Below are 23,162 nucleotides of genomic sequence, written 5' to 3'. Positions count from 1 at the left end.
TCATTGGGTACGAAATATGAGAGGTCCCTGATAAGACCCTAAAATGCAACACTGACCAATCGTAAATATATGGAGTTGTTCTCCCTGGAAAAACGGAGAATGAGGGGAGATCTAATAGAGGTGTACAAGATTATGAAGGGGATAGGGTGAACGGGAGGAAGCTTTTTCCCAGATCAGAAGTGACGATCACGAGGGATCACGGGCTCAAGGTGAGAGGGGCGAAGTATAACTCAGATATTAGAGGGATGTTTTTTACACAGAGGGTGGTCGGGGCCTGGAATGCGCTGCCAAGTAGGGTGGTGGAGGCAGACACGCTGACATCGTTTAAGACTTACCTGGATAGTCACATGAGCAGCCTGGGAATGGAGGGACACAAACGATTGGTCTAGTGGACCAAGGAGCGGCACAGGCTTGGAGGGCCGAAGGGCCTGTTTCCTGTGCTGTACTGTTCTTTGTTTCTTTGTTCTTTATAAGCACATTTATTAAACTTGTTCCCTTTGAACATTAGCAAAGAATATTTGGATTAATTTTTCTGTTGCAGTAAATGAAAAATCTTGGGAGGCCCACAGAAAAAAAATAGGAAATTATTACTCTTAGATGTTAATAAGCAACTTTAGTCCAATGCAATTGGAACATGGTTAAATGTTACAAAGCCTTATTGGCAACCCATAACATCTATATTTAATTATGTATTTACATCAATGGCATATCAGTAAAGAGGAAAACCTTGGTGGAAATTCATTGATATATTAGTGATTTTTACAGGTTATACTCAAATTATGCCATTGGAATGACATTTTCTGCAGAACGCGGAAGAGTGAGGAAACAAACTGGTTTTCAATGGGAGTTTAAATTAAAATTAGAACAACCAAGGTGGAATTGGCGATGTGGAGTCAGTCAATTAGAGACCAGCAGAAACCAAGCAAGAGGGATTTCTGGAAGTTGTCATGCGAGGAATGCTGCTCGCTTCCATTTGGGATCTTGGAGGATTGTGGCAACCCAGGCCAGCACATACCCTTCATCAAATCTGGAACTGTGTTGTCTGAAGGTATGCAGTTTGGAATGAGGCCACAAGTCTGACGATACTTCAGTTGTAGATTTGGAGCTATAACGGCTCAGGATTGCCAAATTGGATTACATCCACTAGGGCCTGCATAATTTTTCTCCCCGTAGCTTTGAAAAACTATGCAAGTGGTAATGATTAAAAGACCAACAATAGTTTTTCATTTGGCTTCAGTGTGAAGGCGTTTTCTAGTCAAAGGCAATAGAATTAGACATGTATTAAAAGGCTGTTTTTATTAATTGGATGCAAGACAATTCTGCTGCATACTAGTATGGTTAGTTGACATTAATAATTAAGGAATTTCCATGGTAAAATATTATGTGGTTAAATAGGATAGACAGCTTTCCTTGGCCTGGCATTGAACTATGTATCTTAGGAAGTTGTTTCATTACAGTTTTTAATCAGTGTTTGTAGCAGATTAGAATGCAAGATATATATTTTAGCTGACTACTTAATTCTCAGTGTTTTGTTTGGCTGTTTATCTTAATTGCTTGATAAAGAGACATACTGCTGAAAAGCCTTTACATGGAAAGTGGTTATTTTGTTCTTTAGCACTTCAGATGCAGGAATACCACTGTTAAACCACATTTCCAACTTTATTGGAGGTTCTGCATGCTCAACACTGATAGATTTGGACCTAAAGTTTTCCTCAGTTTGGAGGATATGGAGACCATCATGTCTTTTAAACTTCTTTTCCAGTTGCATTATCCCTTGTATTGACAGATCTGCTTTTCATAAAAATTACTTGAAGGAATTTATTCTTCAATGTACGACATTAGAGGTGGACATGTTGGTTCCAAATATAAATAGCTAACCCTTTATTGTACCGCCCTCGAGGAAGCTCAAGTCTCTTCCCAAAGGGGCCCAACTGCTGTGTTTCCAGCAATTTCTTTCATTTCAGAGGGGAGGCGATGGCCTAGTGGTATTATCGCTGGCTGGACTATTAATCTAGAAACTCAGCTAATACTCTGGGGACCCGGGCTCGAATCCCACCATGGCAGGTGGTGGAATTTGTAATTCAATAAAAAACATCTGGAATTAATAATCTACTGATGACCACGAAACCATTGTTGATTGTCAGGAAAAACTCATCTGGTTCGCTAATGCCCTTTAGGGAAGGAAATTGCTGTCCTTACCTTGTCTGGCCTACATGTGACTCCACACCCTCATCAATATGGTTAACTCTCAACTGCCCTCAGACAACTAGGGATGGGCAATAAATGCCCAGCCAGTGATGTCCATGTCCCATGAATGAATAAAAAGAAATTCAACATGGGTTAATACATATGGATCGACTCACATTCTGTTTACCAGCTTCAAGCAGAAATAACCAAGTTTCTTCCTATTATATTTTCTGATCGCTGGATGAGGATTGTATTGTGTTTAAAAAATATGCTGATTGTTTATAACTTTGTGGTGGCACCATTGTATAGCTGCAGAATTTAAGTACCAGTGACATTGGACCAGATTTTACCATGGCACCAACGTTCATTACTCACACCCATAGGCTTTCCTGTTTTATACAGCGACACAGTGGTTAGCACTGCTGCCTACAGCGCCAGGGACCTGGGTTCAATTCCTGGCTTGGGTCATTGTCTGCACATTCTCCGTGTGTCTGTGGGGGTTCCCTCCAGGTGCTTCGGTTTCTTCCCACAGTCCAAAAGATGTGCAGGTTAGGGTGGATTGGCTATGCTAAATTCTCCCTCAGTGTACCCGACCAGGCGCCAGATTGTGGTGACTTGGGGATTTTCACAGTAACTTCATGGCAGTGTTAGTGTAAGCCTACTTGTGACACTAATAAATAAATTAAATGTAAAAACTTTCCACTGGAACTTGCTGTAATTTAAAAGCCATTTTGTTTAGCGTCCTGTCCAGAAGATCTGGGACCCCTGAAGAGGCCAAACAAAATCTGTGACGAGAATTCTCTGGCCGTTCATGCCCCACCACCGCTGCCAGCAAGAATGGAAAATTTGGCGCTCAGCCAAACCTCCGTTTACTGCAGCAGGACAGGAGAATCCCGGCTGCGGGTGAGGTGGGAGAATCCGGCCCTGTATCTCCTTTAATCAGATTAAAGAACGACCGCTGAGCAGTGCAGTCTGAACCAGGAAATGGTAGAATAGTCAATACATTGGCACATCATGTAGAGAGCAAAACAAGAGATAGAAAGGCAAAAATTGTATAATCTGAAGGAATGGGAATTCATGTTTCTAAAAGTTCATTTTCAGTGCCAGAGAGATTACTTGGCAGTAATTAAAACTTATCACACTGTTAATCATTTACACTGGGATGGACAAAATCCAACACGTTTTGGAATGTTTACTGGGTACCTGCTGATTAAATACAGCAACTTTACACTATCCTACATGTTCAACGATGATTCTTTCTACAAGATACTGTCATAACAAAGCTTCTGGCGGTGGCAGGAACTTGGAAAACAAATTCTTGATTTCCATATTTAACTACACATGTTCTGGGCACCAGAAATTGTTTCAGAATTTTAAAAAAAATAATGTTGATTGCTGATAGCCTTATTATTTTCTTTGCGAAATCTGAGCCATTATATTCCTTAACAGTGTCGTTATGTAAAACAAATGCAGCGTGTGAGTCATGGAGTGAACAATGGGCAACATCTGCTTGGCTTTAAGGTTTTGGATTATATTGTTAATTATTTGTTTTTTGATCATTCCATTTAACCTTTAATAAAATGAAGCTTCTTTGAGTTCAAAATATACTCAATTTTAAAAAAACTCAATAAATCCCTTTTGGTTTACATCTTAATGATAAATGACAACAGAAGAAAAGTTTCTACAGAACTTTTTGTAATTAGCTGTTGTTCATTCACATTGAAAATACAATATGGAAGCACATATTCAAAGTCTACTCAAGACATCCATTTACAATATTAAAAATGCTGCAGTGATCATCCTGTATTACTCATTCCATAAGCCAACTTTATGTATAACTACCCTTCTATAAGTTTAGCATCTTCAGTTTATAATTGTGTCCGCATTGTTCCAACCCGATTTGGCACAATGGCGTCACTCCGAGCCACCTCATGATCTGATTCTGCTAGAACATGTAAGCACTGCATCTCTCTTCTACTGAGGACCTCAATGCAAAACGGTCACCAGTCTTTTTCCTTCAAAGACTGAGTAAACCGCTGTGTATTCCATATATTTCTCACCATTTAAGTTAGATTTCCAGCATTTTCTTTTTACACCTCACAATTTCAATGAAAACAGTATCAGTCATAAGCACATTCAGTTGGTAATATAAATATAATCTCAAAGATAGTGAAATGTTAATCACGGTGTGTTTCAAAATTGGTCACGTTGCCTTTCAACATTAAATATATTTTTGTATTTAACATATTAGTTAACAATAGATTCAAGTTTTGGCAGATTTACCTACAAATATGATTTTCACAAACTATTGCACAATTTCTGCATCACTAATGGGGTTGGGGCCACTTCCCAGCACACTATCAAAAAGGCCAGTCACTCAAGTGACTTTTTAAATATTTCAATTGCCACCTTCCTAAATTTCATAGAATCACTTACAGTGCAGGAGGCCACCATTCGGCCGATCGAGTCTGCACCGGCCAAAATCACACCCAGGCCCTATTCCCGTCACCCCACATATTTCCCCTGCTAATCCCCCTGACACTAAGGTCAATTTAGCGTGGCCAATCCACCCAACCTTTCCTTTGTGAAATTCCTGATCTCCCCTCTCTTTTACTATCACTTTCATCCTCCTGTTCCCCTGCAGAACTGCTTCCAATCCGAAAGCTTGGGTTCCAGCCCTACCCACCCCCCTTAATTGGGAAAATAGGTAAAGTAAAATCCTTTAAAACAAATCCATCCTAAAGTAAAACATTGGAAGATATTTAAAGATAACAAAAGTAAAATTGGGAACTTTTCTGCTGAGCCTTTTGCGAAACTAAACACATTTTCGTCCACAATTCCCCCTCATTTTAATTAGTTTCTCAAATTTTCCAAATATAACTGAAGCCTTTGACAAAAAAAACATAGAATGCTGAAAAATGAAAAACCCATAACAGCAGTTTAGCAGTACACTCCCATTTGTGATGCAAGTATTAGTATTTCCTGATCTAACCTGGAATTAATTTATTGTAATTACTATGACTGGAACTTCCATGAAAACAATACCAGTAATAAAAGATAACATGAATGCAAGTAATATAGGAAAATATTTATTTTCAAATTTCCCCTGGATTATGTGTTCTGTTAGTTTCTGTAATCTTCAAAGCATGAAATTCTGGAACAGAACAGCAGGTTTATTCAGTATAACATTTCTGTATCAATGTTTATTTTTCCATCTCCCTAATCTTGCCCTGCAGAGCATCACATGTCTTCTTTGCGTCACCTAGCAGCATTGAAGAGTTAGGTTTGTAGAAGATAGGATTGTCAACTGCAGCGTAGCCAACTCCGAGGGTTCGCTTCATCACGATAACCTGCAGGAGGAGGAAAGTTCCGAAAGTCACTAAATTCCTATGCCCAAATTTACATTCCATTGGAATTTCTGTGGTTATGTTAGAACACTTGGGATAAACATTCTGTTCCAGTTCCCTCCACTTGTCACTTCATATCAGCTACTTGTTCTACGGTAGTGATTGTGATTTAACTTCAAACATCATTTTGAAACTATTTGTACCAATTTTGCTTCAGGAAAGTCAAACCCAATTTTGGCAAACAAGTGCTTACCTTCTTATTCTGACATCATCTCCCTCTCTTACCTCTTTCTATCACTTTTCCTGAGCATTACTTTATAACCCAATGGCTGCACAGTTGGTTGGTGTGACAAGTGAAGGAATGTCACACAAGTGGAGGGTGCTTTTCCGACATGACGATGTAGTTCAGGCATGTTGTTGGAGCAAAGCAACAATGACCTCAATTTGCCTTCAACAACAACATACATGAGTATGCTGGGTGCTGCCCGAAATGTATCCCCGTGCCCTTTCCCAGGTATACGCTGGAATTCCACTGCTCCGCCCGCCACGGAATCGGAGTAGGCGAGGGGTGGACAATGGAAATGTCCATTGACCTCAGGCAGGATTTTCCAGTCTCGGGTCGTGTGAGGAAATAAAATCCCACCCATTGTAAACTTCATTTTACCAATCAATAAATTCACAAAGACATGTTTTAACAAGAAAAGTAGGAATTTGTGAAAGCAGAAGAAGGGAGCGCGATAGGTCAATACAACAGAACTATTTTGGGGAACAGGAAATGGGAGACTTGATAAATTCAATGACTAATGGGTGGCACAGTGGTTAGCACTGCTGCCTCACAGCTTGGGTCACTGTCTGTGTGGAGTTTGCACATTCTCCCCGTGTCTGCGTGGGCTTTCTCCGGGTGCTCTGGTTTCGTCCCACAGTCTGAAAGACTTGCTGGTTATGCGCATTTACCCGAACAGGCTCCGGAGTGTGGTGACTAGGGGAATTTCACAGTAACTTCACTGCAGTATAATCATAGAATCCTACAGTGCAGAAGGAGGCTATTCGGCCCATCGAGTCTGCACCGTCCACAATCCCACCCAGGACCTATCCCCATAACCCCATGCATTTACCCTAGCTAGTCCCCTTGACACTAAGGGGCAATTTAGCATGGCCAATCCACCTAACCCACACATCTTTGGAGTGTGGGAGGAAACCAGAGCACCCGGAGGAAACCCACACAGACACGGGGAGAATGTGCAAACTCCACACAGACAGTGACCCAAGCGGGAATCGAACCCGGGTCCCTGGCACTGTCAGGCAGCAATGCCCAATGTAATGTAAGCCTTACTTGTGACTAATAAATAAACTTTAACTTTAATGATTTTGTTCAGAGTAGAATGTATGAAGAGAACAGGAAAGTATATACTACAAAGAAACAAAAGAATGAAATATTAAGAAAATAGGAAAATCAAGATGAGGGACCAAAGCTTGCACTCTAGGTGATCACCAACTTTGAAAGTTGTAAAAGGTAACATAAGAATAATCAGAAAGCAGTGATAATGATGACGACACGGTGGCACAGTGGTTAGCACTGATGCCTCACAGCGCCAGGGACCCAGGTTCAATTCCCGGCTTGGGTTACTGTCTGTGTGGAGTCTGCATGTTCTCCTTGTGTCTGCGTGGGTTTCCTTCAGGTGCTCCGGTTTCCTCCCGCAGTCCAAAAGACATGCTGGTTAGGTGCACTGGCCATGCTAAATTCACCCTCAGTGTGCCCGAACAGGGTGCCGGAATATGGCGACTAGGGGATTGTCACAGTAACTTCATTGCAGTGTTAATGTAAGCTGACTTGTGACAATAATAAATAAACTTTAAATTTTAGATGCTTTCTTTAAATCAAGACAGATGGGTGATACTCGGCTAAGGAGTATTTTTGACAATTTGCATAAACACAACAGCAGTACCAGGGTCACAGAATATTCAATAAAACAATGAAATGTGAACCTGGAGAATTAAACATCAGTTCCTATAATTATAAAATCAATGTGGAACTAATGGTTATAATTTATCTGGATCTTCGGAGAATGATTTGAACAAATTATTAAACCATGTTTTTGTGACAATGAGCTTTATGTCAAATAGTGATTTTGAATCCAGCAGCTGGCAAACCCAAACTGAAATTTCAGAAACAGAGTTTTAAAAGTGTGCCTTGGGCTCACATCAAGGGTGACTGTTTAATTTGCAACACGGTACCCCCACATTACAACCCACTGAGATGGAGACACCGCATTCGCAAAGACCCATCAAGGAGAAGGGCCTCAGGAGAATGAATGACCACCATATCCTGTCCCCTGTTCGCAAGGTGTCAAGGGAATCACCTGGGATATTCAACAGAGGGTTCACAGACATGAAGTCACCAAGCTACAAAGCAAATACGCTAAACCCAACCACTTGAACAAAAGCCCGAGAGAGAGGATTCCTAGACACAAACTGAGCAAGCTCAAAGCCCTAGTTATGGCCATATTTGGATCACTGAGTGATGGTCATGTGACAGGCATATTTAAACAACCTCTTTCGCTGCAGTAAGGCGACAAGCAGCTGAGATGATGAAACAACACTTAAGTGAGGTTACTCCTTTGTCCCATTCTCACCAACACACCTTTCAAGCTTCAGACCCTGTTTGCTGACCATGACCACCCAGAGACATCCCTGCTGCAGATGGAGACTTCTTAAAAGAATTCAACCCAGCACTACCATGCCCTGGAGACCAACCAAATCATGGTGGCACAGCAGTTAGCACTGCTACATCACAGAGCTAGGGACCTGGGTTCAATTCCTGGCTTGGATCAATGTCTGAACAAAGACCAACGAATAGCATAGCACAGGAACAGGCCCTTCAGCCCACCAAGACTGTGCCGATGCAGATGCCTCTCTAATCGAATATTTTCTTGCCTCTATGCGGTCTATATCCCTCTATTCCCTGCCCATTCATGTATCTATCCAGATGCGTCTTGAACATTGTTATAGAATCTGCTTCCGGCAGCACGTTCCAGGCATTCTATTCTGTGTGGAGTCTGCATGTTCTCCCTGTGCCTGCATGGGCTTCCTCCGGTTTCCTCCCACAGTCCGAAAGACATGTTGGTTATGTGCCTTGGCCATGCTAAATTCTCCCTCAGTATACCCAAACAGGCGCCAGAGTGTGGCGACTGGGGAATTTTCACAGTAACTTCATTGCAGTGTTAACGTAAGCCTACTTGTGACACCAATAAATAAACTTAAACAAATCAGCCACCTACATTTAAATTGGAAGTATGGGGACCTCCAAATTCACACTGAAGCCAGCTTAGTCAAATTACAGAATGTATAATCCTTTGTTTCTCTGGACTGATAAATCTATCCTTCCTCGCTGTGAGGTCGACTGGCGTGCGTGTGTGATTTCAAGTGTGCACAAATGGCAGAGTGTAGTTCTTTATTTTACTCAGAGCCGTTTAAGTATAATAAAGCTAACCTCTTTCTTTGTTAAACTCATAAATACCTGTCCGATTTGTTACTGAGCACAGTGCGTAAACTGTTAAACACTTACTGAATTATCAAGTATATTCTCTTCAAAAGAAAACGTGAATTGGTCAAACGAAGAGGAAGGAAAAGAGGGGAGCCAATCGACTCCTCCACACCACATCATAACATCATGGAATAAATGGCAAGAAGTATCTTTAATTGGAGTTCAAACCAACTTGGTGGTAAGAAGGGGGAAATCATTGATGAATGGAAAAGCTCATCCTTAATATTTCAGGAGGATCTTCTCTTTGTCGTGTGGATATTTTCCATTATTCATATTCAATTATGACACACAATGGGGTCATTTTCTGAGGGCCGCCTACTCATTTAGTCAGGTGATGGTGTAAAGGCAATTGATTGCAATCAGAGATCTGAATCAATTAAACAGCTGGGTTTAGGAATGGCAGATGGGTGAAAACGTACACAGTTCTTTACATTGGAATAGGAAGCAAAGAAGAAAAACGTCCACACAATGAAACATCTTAACTTGAGCAGAGAGAAATAGAAATCTGAATTTGATTGCAGGTCCAAGAGATACACTGCACCTGGTCCTCTCAATGTACTGGGAAAGCATGTCTACAAGTAAAAGCTTGTGAAACAAATTAGAAGGTTAAATAAGGGCCAAATTGTCACTCCCAAATCAGCAGCGCAGAATTTTGAACGACTCAGGAGAAGTGACCCTCGAATGGGGTCACTTTCCATTCTGGGGGAGCAGGTGCTAACTAGAGTCAACTCTGGAAACAGTTTGGAAGTAGCCACAGGGACTGCAGGGTGCCAATTTTAAGACAAGCCTTGGTGCGCCAGGACTACAGTCCCTGTTGTAAAAACAAAACAGCCTCTCATATACTCTCCATGCCCCATTCATGCCAACTCATGATACCACATGCCTCCCACCCACCGTCCTTGGCCCTTCTACTGTCCATATCAATTCACCCACTGTCCACCATGGGCAGATTCAGGAGCCATGGTGAGATGAAATAAAAGAATGTTCTAAGTGTAAATTAGTGTATATTACAGACTTCGCCAAAGAAAAGCTTGCTGAATCATAAAATAATTCAATAAATTTAAATTTCATCAGGCACTTAAATATTTCCCTCAAGTACTCAATCCTTATGAAAACAAACATTTGTATTCACAGTCCCAAGTCAAAGGCAGCCAATCTCTTTTCTAAGCACTTTGAACTGTCAATCAAGCTATAAACTGACAGCCCCCCAATGTGGTTATGTTAGATTTTGTAAACAGTTAAGCAACACTAATCGTATAATGATTTATGTTAACCAACAGTTAGTGAACTTGCAAGCAAAGTCAAAGCAGGCTTTTTTTTCCCCCCAAAAAAAGAAAGGGCTTGGAGATTTAAATAACTTGATGGCTCAGAAGATTGGACAGAATATAAGGAACAGAGAAGGATGACAATTTTCCCAGAAATTCAAGTCAGAAATATAAAAACAGATAGTAAGAGTTTTGGTAAATATTTTTAAGAAGAGCTAACAAAGAGAGCATTGGCCCTACAGAAAGCTTGTCTGAGGAACTGATAATGGAATGTAAGGAGATGGCGCATGAATTAGAGAGGTATTTTGCATGTCTTCACTATAGAGAATACAACTAACATCCCAGAAGCAGCTTTAACTTAGGAAATGGAAGAGAGGGAGGAACGCAGGAAAATGACAGTTACCAGAAAAGTGGTACTGAGTAAACTGCTGGAGTTGTGGGCTGACAAGAGCCCAGGTCCTGATGGGCTTCACCTTAGGGTCTTAAAGCAAGTGTCCAGTGAGATAGCTGATACATTGGTTTGAATTTTCCAAACCTCCCGAGATTCAGGGAAGGTTCCATTAGATTGGAAGATAGCAGATGTAACTCCATTATTCCAAAAGGAAGGGAGAAAAAAAGTGGTAAGCTAAAAGTGCCAGTGAGATTAACATCTCTCCTCGGGAAAATGTTAGAAGCTATTATTGAAGAAGTTACAGCAGGGCACTTGGATAAGGCCAGTATTATTAGGGAGAGTCCAACATGGTTTTATGAAAGGGAAATCATGTTTAACAACTTATTGGAGTAATTTGAGGAAGCAACCTGTGCTGTGAAAAAAGGAGAATCATTGGATTTATTATACTTAGATTTCCAGAAGGCATTTGATAAAGTGCCACATCAAACATTATTACAGAAAATAAAAGCTCATGTGATAGGGCTAATACATTGCCATGGATAGAAGATTGGCGCACAATGGCCAAGGAAAAGCTGTCGGGAATCTACAGGTCAACTAGCCCCATTATTTTCTGGCCCTGCCCATCTCCGTTCCCATCTTCAGCAAGGCCCGATAATCCTGTCCATAATTTATGTTGCAAACTGAAAACCCACACCGATGCAGCGGGAAATTCTCCTCTGAGGTTAGGGTTAAAGAATATTGCTGGAGAGCGCGTTGTCTTTGGCTCTGCAATATCTGCCTGGGTGTACTCAGTGCCAGAAATGGAGGGGAAAAAATACATTCCCAAGTACTGATGTCTCTTAAACGTCTGAGCTCGACTCCATCCCACTGGATACTTTGTTGAAAATAATAAGCAAAGAAAATGTATAAACAACTTCCAAGAATCCACCTCAACTGTCACATTGCTTCATCAAATAATCACTCTTCGGCCAAGAAATGTTATGCTTGGATTAAAAAAGCTGAGTGCTTATTTTAAATGCAAGTCTACAATACCTAAAGCTTCTCTACTTTAGGAAATGCAGCAACTGAAACCAAATCTCAGTTTTGTAGATGTATTTATTCTTGTTGTGTTAGGTGCGCTGAGCAACAGTAACCGCAACAGACGAGGCCGTAAACATAATTGAAGAGTTTGGAAGAGTAACGGTGTTTCCACCCTGGGAAGGCCAGAGTTGTGCACCGCACCAGAGACAGTGGAAAACACATTTGATCCGTTTGACCAGGCCCGTCAACCCCAAAGCTCGTGAAACCCGGGGGAATAGCGAGGGCCTGGACTTCTTCCTTTCATATTTTCAAATCAAATTTGTCAGAGCTGGCCAGACCCTTTTATTCACTTGCCAAACCATTTGCGGCCATCATGACACTAGGATGGGAAAACATATTCTCTCTAACATGTTGTCTGCTTTGGCATTATCCTGACTCCTCTCATGTGGCAGGAGAGTGAAGCAAGACCTTCTAGATGAAAAGACTGGTATGGTTTCAGACCTGTTGTACAAAGAAGCGCAGAGTAAATAAGAATTAGTCAGGTGGATACATTCTGAACGGTTACAAACAGGGGGTGTATGACTGCCCAGAGTAAGTATCACCTGCTCCCCAGCTGAACATGATGTGGAGATGCCGGCGTTGGACTGGGGTAAACACAGTAAGAGTTTTAACAACACCAGGTTAAAGTCCAACAGGTTTATTTGGTAGCAAATGCCGTAGCATTTGCTATCAAATAAACCTGTTGGACTTTAACCTGGTGTTGTTAAAGCTCTTACCCAGCTGAACAACAGGGGATTTTACACTTCTTTCACCCCAGGTGAGCTTTCGATATATCCGGCCATCATTAAGACCACCTGCTTCTGCTTCCATAACATCAACAACTCCACCCCTGCCTCAGCTCATGTTCTGAAAGCCTCGTCTGTTACCTCTACACTCGACTGTTCCTAGGTTCCCACCTTCGATGCTCCATAAACTTAAAACTTTTGAAAAACTCTGCACCCGTATCCTTACTTGCGCTAAGTCTTGTTCACCCATCGACTTGTGCATGTTGACCTGCACTGACTCCTGGATAAGCACCCCTATAATTTTAAAATTCTCACCCTTATTTACAAATTCCTCCGAGACCTCACATTGCCTTACCTCGTAATCTCCTCTGGACACTCAGTCCTCTGATATCTGTGCACTTCTATTTCTGGTCTTTGTCTTCCCACATTTTAGTTGATCACCACCGGCAGCTTTGCTTAACCTCTGGAATCCACCCCCCTCCCCACCTTAAACATCTTCTCCTTCACCCGCTTTCCTCTTTTTAAGATGCTCCTTAAAACATACCAAGCTTTTGGTCATCTGCTCTGATGCCTCCTCATGTGATTCAGTGTTAATTTTGTTCAATTATCCTTCTGTAAACTGCTTTGGAAAGTTAAAGCCACGATGTAAATGAAAGTTGTTTTGTAGACAGCAAAAATATAAAGAGTTGGAAATGAACAGAAATGTAATGTTTAGGCTGCCTCCTGAAAGCGTGTATGATGAGAATTGTTTTAGATTCCCAGAACACAGTCTTCCCGAGGGACAGGATGATGTGCTTAAGGCCAAAAGGACATCAATTAGGAACACCAATTTGGTTTGTATCCCATGGAAATCGATTGATTGACCAATGATGATCTAATTGAGATTCTGTGTTCTTTGGTATGTTGGAAAGAACAAAGTATTGAAAAAACAATTTGCACTCAAGAATCAACCTTAGCCTTTATACAGTTGACTGCTAATGAACATATTTAACATTTGCCAAGAAATATTATGCATGGAGCAAGATTACAGTTGGCCCAGGATCCCAAATGTTATATTAAAGCAAAATACCATTGGAAATACAATAATATAAGCATAGCTCTTTCCAATGAGTTAGTCAGAGCCAACCTAGAACTAGAGTAAATTATTGTAGTTATTATTAATTATTGTAATTATTGGGCGGCACGGTAGCACAGTGGTTCACAGCGCCAGGGATCAGGTTCGATTCCCGGCTTGGGTCACTGTCTGTGTGGAGTTTGCACGTTCTCCCTGTGTCTGCGTGGGTTTCCTCCGGGTGCTCCGGTTTCCTCCCACATTCTGAAAGACATGCTGGTTAGGTGCATTGACCCGAACAGGCGCCGGACTGTGGCGACTGGGGGAATTTCACAGTAACTTCTCTGCAGTGTTAATGCAAGCCTTACTTGTGACTAATAAATAAACTTTAACTAATTATTACAATAATTGAGATTGTTTACAAAGCAAATTACTTTGCAGGAAATACTGAACCAATACTGTGATTCCATCTCAAATAGTTCCATCTATTCTACCAGATACTTTTTGTTAATTTTTGTGCTCACCTGCTTGGCTTTCCAGACCTCCAGGACGGGCATACCGGCAATTATGGAATTCGGATCTTCCTGTGCTGCTGAATTTACAGTGTCATTGGCACCAATAACCAGAGCCAAATCCGTTTCTAAAGGACACAGAAAGAATAGCCTGACATTATGCCTTTATTATGGAAGACAACATCTTAAAAATAATGTAAATATTACACAGTAACAGTTTATTAATTTTTAATCAAAGTACAGAACAATGTCATCAAAGATTATTGGTTTCTGCCACAATAAATATCACAAGAGGTTGCAGAATCTCAATCTGATGCTGAGAGAAGCAAATGAATGTATTGCATTTGGACTTAGCATTTTTAAAGCTCGAAATGTTAATTTACCTCCTGACCCACATACAGATAGGATCTGGACATCATCCGTAGGACAGCATTTGTTTGGGTCATTGTGCCTTTAATAGTTTGTGATCAAGGAGTCAAGTTGATCAATCCCATTCATGACACTATATCCAAAACCTTACATCAGGGAAGGCAAACAAAGATTCCTCTGTCATCATAGGCAACATTTGATCCAAGTATAGGATCAAGGAGAGTTAGCAAAGCTGAAGTCAATGGGGTGGGTGAACCATCTGGTAACTAAGCCAGACCTGCGGCAAAGGAAGATGCCTCATGCTGTTTGCCTAACTCCAGCATTGAACAAACAGAAATTTCTTCCAACTACATTTGGGGAGGACCAAAGCCAGAGTTTTTGGTTTGCCTCTGCTACAAAGATCGCTCCCCCATCCGCCAATTGCCCTGGCCACTGTCTGAAGTTGAACCAGACGTCTTGCTACCCTGGCTTCCAATCCGACCCTCAGCTGGGTTTTTGACCACGTATCTTCTCCATAGCAAGAGCGCCTATTTTTCATTCTAATATTGGCCATCTCTGCCTCGGCCCACGTACTGCCATGCACTTGCTGTTATTACTTCTGGACTTGATTATTGCAATGGCCAAACTCTTATCTTCCAACATCTGTAAACCTCAGCTCATTATTTTTATTAGATTTATTTTCCCCCACAGATGTATGAGGCATTTCTCCAGCCATACGCAGATCATAGAATCCGTACAGTGCAGAAAGAGGCCACTCCGCCTATTGAGTCTGCACTGACAACAATCCTACCCAGGCCCTATCCCCATAACCACACACATTTACACATACGGGCAGCACAGTGGTTAGCATTGCTGCTTCACAGCGCCAGGGACCCAGGTTTGATTCCCGCTTGGGTCACTGTCTGTGGAGTCTGCACATTCTCCCAGTGTCTGCATGGGTTTCCTTTGAGTGCTCCGGTTTCCTCCCACAGACCAAAGACATGATGGGTGCACTGGCCACGCTACCCGAACAGACGCCGGAGTGTGCCAACTAGGGGATTTTCACAGTAACTTCATTGCAGTGTTAATGTAAGCTTACTTGTGACCAGTAAATAAAGTTAATGTTTGGGTCACTATCTATGTGGAGTTAATAAACTTTAACCTTATTTACCTTACTAGTCCCTGACACTAAGGGGCAATTTAGAATGACCAATCAACCCGCACACCTTTGGAGTGTGGGAGGAAACCGGAACACCCGGAGGAAACCCACGCAGACACGGGGAGAATGTGCAAACTGCACACAGTCACCCAAGGCCAGAATTGAACGCGGGACCTTGGCACTGTGAGGCAGCAGTGCTAACCATTGTGCCACCATGCCGCCCCATTCTCCGTGCACTATTCCCAAATTGAAAGGACAGGCAGGTAAGTAATTCCTAGACTGTTGCCAGTTCTGTTCCAAACTGGCTGCTTGGGAATAACACAAATTAGTTTCCTTTCTGATTTTCCCTTCCCCCCCACCGTCCCTTTCTTACAAGGGGAAAAATTCACCTCCACTTGGCATCGCTCCAGATATCCTTACATAACACTGGAAACGCACTGTGTGGGGTGAAGCAAGAGGGAAGTGCAAGCCCCACCAGTTCATGGCATGGTATGTCAGTTGTTATCAATATTGTCTGATCAGTTTTTCTGCATTCAAAACATTAGAGGCAAACAATAACCCCAATAAATGTCAAACATATGTTTCTCCTTAAAATAGCAAATACATGAGAGCTCATCATTTTTCAGTGCCTGCTGCCATATGAAGAAATAAACCCTTGCACTTACTTCCCAAGCAAATATTATTTGCTACCCCCATGCATGTATTTATTACTAGCACTTTAAGCAGAAATGTTATTTTAGTATTAACTCTTAGACTGCAGGCAATTTTCAGATATATTACCACGCTTTATAGAATCCCTACAGTACAGGAGGAGGCCATTCGGCCCATCGAGTCTGCACCGACCACAATCCCACCCAGACCCTATTCCTGTAGCCCCACATATTTACCCTGCTAATCCCCCTGACACTAAGGTCAATTTGGCATAGCCAATCAACCTAACCCACACATCTTTGGAGTGTGGGAGGAAACCGGAGCACCCGGAGGAAACCCTACGCAGACACGGGGGAGAACGTGCAAACTCTACACAGACAGTCACCCGAGGCCGGAATTGAACCCGGGTCCCTGGCGCTGTGAGGCAGCAGTGCTAACCACTGTGCCACCATGCTGTCCAAAAAGGCTCAGTAAGCCCGACGTGCTTGCTGAACTGTTTAGGATACAAAAGTAATTTTGTTAATTCATGGTCTAATTCTACAATAATTTGCATTGTGATTGAGTGCCCTGAAGTAAAAGATAGTGGCTGGAATTTTCCAGTTTTTCACGTTGGTAGGATCTTCTGGCCCTGCCAATGGCGCCGTGGGTTTGCCAGCAGTAGAAACCAAGCCTTAGAATATTTTTAGAGGATTAGATAGATTCTCAATGAGGTGAAAGGTTATTGGGGGTCAGCAGGAAATTTCAATCAGATCAACCATGAATTTACTGAATGGCAGAGCAGGCTCGAGAGGCCAAGTGCCCTATGCTCCTGCTCTTAATATGTATGTTCCTATGTAATTTATACTACAGGAGAAAAGGGTGTTGATTGATTGGCAAGTCCACTCCAATTGGTCGGGTCATTGCCCATGGAGCAAGCAACAGGAAACCAAACAGTCGAGTTTGTGCTGTTTTCATGCTTGTTCGAAGCAACGAACGTTCGGATGTAGCGACCTGCTCTCTGAAGACAAAAGGAATATGTTCAAGCCTCGCGCCTTTTAAAATTATCCAGGAGTTTGGCTTTTCCATGCCAATGCCTCAGCCAATCAGGGTCGACTTGCCAACCAATCAACACTCTTTTCACCTGTAGCATTAAGTGTCGTGATTGTTTGAAATTTGGCATTCTTGCATTTGTCCTGATGAGTGCAAAATGAAAAACTTTGGCAACGTGTCTCTCTTTTCAGCAATAAAGATAAAGCTGAGATTAAACATTGCATAAGTTTCTGGCAGTGCTTCTGAATTAACGTTTTGCTCTTACCTGGGAAGTCCTCATTAATCTCATCCATTTCTAAGACAACATCGTAAGGTACACCGGCCTCAGCCAGCAGTACGTTAAGTTGACCCGGCATTCGTCCTGCAACAGGGTGTATTCCAAACCTACAAAATATCATTCCAACAATGACCAAAAATAACCTCATTATTAGAAATAAGCATCTCCTATATTTGTAGCAAATCATTTCAAAGATCGAACTGTGCCTCCGGCAAGAAACTAAATTGGTTTGTTTCCTTGAACAGACTGGCAACATTATCCTTGAGTGAAAGAACTGGGTTGTTCCATTGTTTGCCTGATGCAGACTTCAAACATATTCATTTCATCTTGGATATCTGTTGCTGTATTTGTAACATCTATTAAACTCAAGCATCAGGTAGGTTTTTGGGGTCGGACAGAGAGAGGACATGTCCCCTTTTCTTTGTGCTCTGCCACTTTTCTTTCGGCTCACCGGTCACCTGTGCACCTTGAATCAGACAGTAAAGAAGGTAAATGGTATGCAAGCCCTCATAGCAAGAGGATTTGAGTCTAGGAATAGGCAGCGCAGTGGTTAGCACTGCTGCCTCACAGCGCCAGGGACCCGGGTTCAATTCCAGTCTTGGGTCACTGTCTGCACGTTCTCCCCGTGTCTGCGTGGGTTTCCTCCGGGTGCTCTGGTTTCCTCCCACACGCCAAAGATGTGCAGGTTAGGTTGATTGGCCATGCTAAATTGACCCTAGTGTCAGGGGGTTAACAGGGTAAACATGTGGGGTGGGGCCTGGGTGGGATTGTGGTCAGTGTAGACTCGATGGGCTGAATGGCCTCTTTCTGGCCTGTAGGGATTCTATGATGTTTTACTGCAATTGTATAGGGTGTTGGTGAGGCCACACCTGGAATATTGTGTGCAGTTTTAGTGTCCTTATCGGAAGAAGGACGTCCTTGCTATAGAGGGATTATAGCAAAGGTTTATCAGGCAGATTCCTGGGATGGCAGGTCTGTCATATGAGGAGAGATTAAGTCAGTGAGAATTGTATTCATTGGAGTTTAGAAGAGTGAGAGGGGGTCTCATAGGAACTTATAAAATTCTTACAGGATTAGATAGGGTAGATTCAGAAAGAATGTTTCCAACGGTAGGGGAGTCCAGAACTAGGGGTCATTGCTTGAGGTTAGGGGGAAATCTTTTAGCACTGAGGTGAGGAGATATTTCTTCACCCAAGGAGTGCTGAATGTGTGGAATCCACTGCCACAGAAAGTAGTTGAGGCCAAAGCATTGTGTGATTTCAAGGGAAAATTAGATATTGCTCTTGGGGCTTAAGGGACCAAGGGAAATGGAGGGAAAGCAGAATCAGGGTATTAAATTTGATGAGCAGCCCTGATCAAAATGAATGTTGGAACAGGCTCGAAGGGCCGAATGGCCTACTCATAGAATCGCTACAGTGCGGAAGGAGGCCATTCGTCCCATTGAGTCTGCAATGACCACAATCCCACCCAGGCGCTACTCCCGTAACCCCATATATTTACCCTGCTAATCCCCTGACACTAAGGTCAACGTAGCATGGCCAATCGACCAAACCCACACATCTTTGGAGTGTGGGAGGAAACCGGAGCACCCGGAGGAAACCCACGCAGACACAGGGAGAAAGTGCAAACTCCACACACCCAGTGACCCGAGGCCAGAATTGAACCTGGATCCCTGGCGCTGTGAGGCAGCAGTGCTAACCACTGTGCCACCGTGCCGCCCTCCTTCTATTTTCTATAAATTAACAGTAGTTTTGATATTTACATATAGAACAGTATGTGTTATGCACACTCCGCTCCGTTAGATCTGATGGTGCAGCACCGCTGTCACCCACCTCCATGATCCTACTCCTGGGCAGCCTGACATTCCTGCTAGCAGCATCATCCCAAAATGGTGCCGTTGTGGTGCTGTCAAGCTGCGACAGAGCATCTATTTGACTGCTGCAGCTTGAAGACCGGCTGTCAAAAGGGACTGGGCTTTCTGCCAGGTGTATCGGGCAGCTAGCCAGCGAGCTATGGGGAATCCTTTAGCAGTGTTTTGAACATCTAATGGCTTGCTAACAGGTATGGACAGTAGTGTAGTGGCGATATGGATTAACAATCCTGAGGTGGCAAGTTCAAATCTCGCCATGGCATTCTGTGCAACTGAATTCAATAATTCTGGTCAATGGCAGGCTCGCACCAAAAATAGAAGCATGGAAAGAGCAAATCGATTTCTGCCCATAATGAGAATTGTAACACAATATTGGTGAAAAATCAAGACCTTACCTGACCTTCTTCCCATATTCAACAAGCATCTTCACCATGTCAGCTATTGGATACTGAGCTTTGGCAGCACATAAGCCCCAACCTGTAATACAGAACATATTCAGCACATTTGCTTCAATGAAAACTAAAAGCAGTTTAGGGCGTAACACCATAAATTTCATTTCTGGCCTTAGTGTTTGGCTGGGTAACAGCCCAGCATTAAAATGCAGCATATTTGCTGACAGGCTAAGTAGCCCCTTTGAAAATTTCTCTTAATTTAATACTCAATGGCGATGCCTGCTGCCCGCCTCACAATAATCACTCTTGTACAGTCAGCTAGACAGCATTAAGAAGTTAAAGTTTATTTATTAGTCACAAGTAAGGCTTACATTAACACTGCAATGAAGTTACTGTGAAATTCCCGAGTCGCCACACTCCGGCGCCTGTTCGGATCAATGCACCTAGCCAGCACGTCTTTCAGACTGTGGGAGGAAACCGGAGCACTCGAAGGAAACCCATGCAGACACGGGGAGAACATGCAAACTCCACACAGACAGTGACCCAAGCCGGGAATCGAACCCGGGTCCCTGGCGCTGTGCTAACCACTGTGCCACCATGCTGCCCAAATCCCAAATTTTTAATAATAAATTGGGTGGCACGATGGCACAGTGGTTAGCACTGCTGCCTCACAGTGCCAGGGACCCGGGTTTGATTTCGGCCTTGGATGACTGTGTGAAGTTTGCACATTCTCCCTGTGTCTGCATGGGTTTCCTCTGGATGCTCCGGTTTCCGCCCACAGTCCAAAGATGCGCAGGTTAGGTGGATTGGCCATGATAAATTAACCCTAGTGTCAAGAGGATTAGCAGGGTAAATGCATGTAGTTGCAGGAATAGGGCCTTGGTGGGATTGTGGTTGGTACAGACTCAATTGGCTGAATGGCCTCCTTCTGTACTGTAGGGATTCTGTGATGACTGTCTGTGTGGAGTTTGCACATTCTCCCCGTGTCTACAAGGGTTTCCTCTGGGTGCTCTGGTTTCCGCCCACAGTCCAAAGATGTGCAGGTTAGGTGGATTGGACATGCTAAATTGCCCCTTAGTGTCCAAGATGTGTACGTTAAGGAAATTAGCAGGGTGAATGGTTATGGGGATAGGGCAGGGATGGTATGCTCTGTCAGAGAGTCGGTACAGACTTGATTGGGCTGAACGGCCTCCTTCTGCACTGTAGGGATTCTATGAATAAATTTCAAATGTTAACTTCAGGTGGTATTTAGCCCAACTGGAAATTGTTTTAATATCACCAGGACAGCATATCTATTGACAGTATCGCTCAGTAAGAGATCACAACGGCAGCAAATATTTTGCTCCAGCTGCTGGCTTTTTAATCCAATTGGTAATTCTGGAGTAAACTGGCAGATATAGTGACCACTGCTCTTGCCGTGCTGCTTGTTCCGATACAGAAAGGGTCTGATTACGAGATGAAGTGGGAACAGTGTGAGAATAATAACCTGTAAAATGACAATTCTATTAAGAGTGCCAAGGAGAGTAGCATCACTGCATGTAAATAAACTTTAAAGCAAAACAGACAAAACTAAAGCAAAAAAAACCAAAAGCCTGGAGTGCTAAATTCTCGTTTCTCGTTGGCAGCAGTAGAGAGACCGGAAAATTCTGGCCGCAGACTTTCCATCTACTTCCTCTTTTATACCCCTTTGCTTGCCTATTTGCAAAACTCCATACTCTGTTCAAATGTCGCTCACCCTTGCGCAATATCTCTCTTCTGTCACAGGGAGGAAGAGAAGCTTAGGGGTTTGAGGAGGGAGTTGCACTGAGGAGGCCACGTTTGGAGTATTGTGTACAATTCTGTTTGCCACACTGCCGGAAGGATGTTGATGCATTGGAAAGGGTGCAGAAGAGATTTACCAGGAGGTTGCCTGGGTTGCAGGATATGGACTACGGAGAAATGTTGAACAAACTTGGATTGTTTTCATTGGAGCGTCAGAGGATGAGGGGGGAACCTGATAGAGGTTTACAAGATTATAACAGTCTTGGATTGAGTGGACAGTCAGAGTCTTTTTCCCAGGGTCGAAGAGTTAATTGCTCAGGGGCATAGGTTGAAAGTGAGAGGGGGAAGTTTAAAAGAGATGTCAGGGGCAAGTTTTTCACACAGAGGGTGGCGAATGCCTGGAATGCGCTGCCGGAGGAGTTGGTGGAAGCAGATTCTATAACAACGTTCAAGGGGCATCTGGATAGAGGGATATGGACCACGTAGAGGCAAGAAAATATTAGATTAGAGAGGCATCTGTGTCGGCACAGACCTGGTGGGCCAAAGGGCCTGTTCCTGTGCTGTACTGTCCTTTGAGAGGTATGGAACAGATGGGTTCAGAGATAAGATGAAGGAATGACAAGTGAGGAGAGACAGAAAATAAATTTTAGATCAGGAGTTAGAGAGGACTCTGGACAGGACCATCAAGCAAAGTATTAATTACACCAACCAGTGTTTGGGATGAGGGTAAGAATAGTAATATGGATGCCAAATTAGGGTCCAAGATTTTTATTTACTCTTAAAACCCTTCATAATTTTGGCATTTATTCAAAAAATGTTTTGCCTAATGCTTTTCCACTGAGTCAAGGGAATTACGATGATATAATTATGCAGATGCTGATAAATTAATTGATCATAATGTTTATTATATTACAAATACTTTCCTCCACAATCACTCCATATCACTGATAATGATTTATCATCAACATTCAATTCTACTCCAATCTGAAGTAGAGTTAAAAAAAAAGCACCTGTATGTTTTTTTGTTTTATTTTTCTAAACAAATATATTGTAATTAATGATAAACTTGTACAATATAATTAATTATTTGCAGAAATGGCCAGATTTTGATGAACGGATAGAAGTATCTGTTTCTAACTTTACTTTATTCTTTCATGGGATGTAGGGATTGCTGACAAGGCCAGCACTTGTTGCCCATGAACTGCATGGCTAATCACACCATTTCAGAGGGCAGTTGAGAGTCAACCACATTGCTGTGGCTTTGCAGTTACACATAGGCCAGGCCAGGTAAGGATGGCAGATTTCTTTCCCTAAAAGGACACTAAGTGAACCAGATGGGTTTTTACGACAATGGTTTCAGGGTCACCATTACTGAGGCTAGCTTTTAATTCCAGTTTTATGAATTGAATTAAACTTCCGCCAGCTGTAATAATGGGATTTGAGCCCCCGTACCGCAGAACATTAGTCTGGACTTCTTGGATTACTAACCCTGTGACATTACCACAACGCCACCATCTCCCGAGTGGTGGCGGCCAAAACCTTCTATTAGTCATGAAGCACTGATTCCAGGGAC

At 42.7% G+C, this 23,162-nt stretch overlaps 1 protein-coding gene across 2 annotated transcripts in view; it reads right to left on the bottom strand.

Annotated features, from left to right (window-relative positions):
- Positions 1-5,263: 5,263 nt before the first annotated feature.
- Positions 5,264-23,162, bottom strand: part of nnt2 (nicotinamide nucleotide transhydrogenase 2) — a 75,175-nt gene continuing 57,276 nt past the window's right edge. For both annotated transcript variants that reach the window (XM_078241381.1, XM_078241382.1), the window contains exons 19-22: positions 19,832-19,913; positions 17,555-17,673; positions 14,115-14,230; positions 5,264-5,537 (exon numbers count right to left, since the gene is read on the bottom strand). In XM_078241381.1, coding sequence (XP_078097507.1) covers positions 5,391-5,537; positions 14,115-14,230; positions 17,555-17,673; positions 19,832-19,913 — 464 coding nt within the window. In that variant the 3' untranslated portion in view covers positions 5,264-5,390. The remainder of the gene's footprint in view (positions 5,538-14,114; positions 14,231-17,554; positions 17,674-19,831; positions 19,914-23,162) is intronic.

Source organism: Mustelus asterias, chromosome 24, assembly GCF_964213995.1.
Source record: "Mustelus asterias chromosome 24, sMusAst1.hap1.1, whole genome shotgun sequence".
NCBI classification, from domain to species: Eukaryota; Metazoa; Chordata; class Chondrichthyes; order Carcharhiniformes; family Triakidae; genus Mustelus; species Mustelus asterias.
The sequence above is the reverse complement of the archived record's forward strand: the minus strand, read 5'-3'. Positions and strand labels throughout refer to the sequence as shown.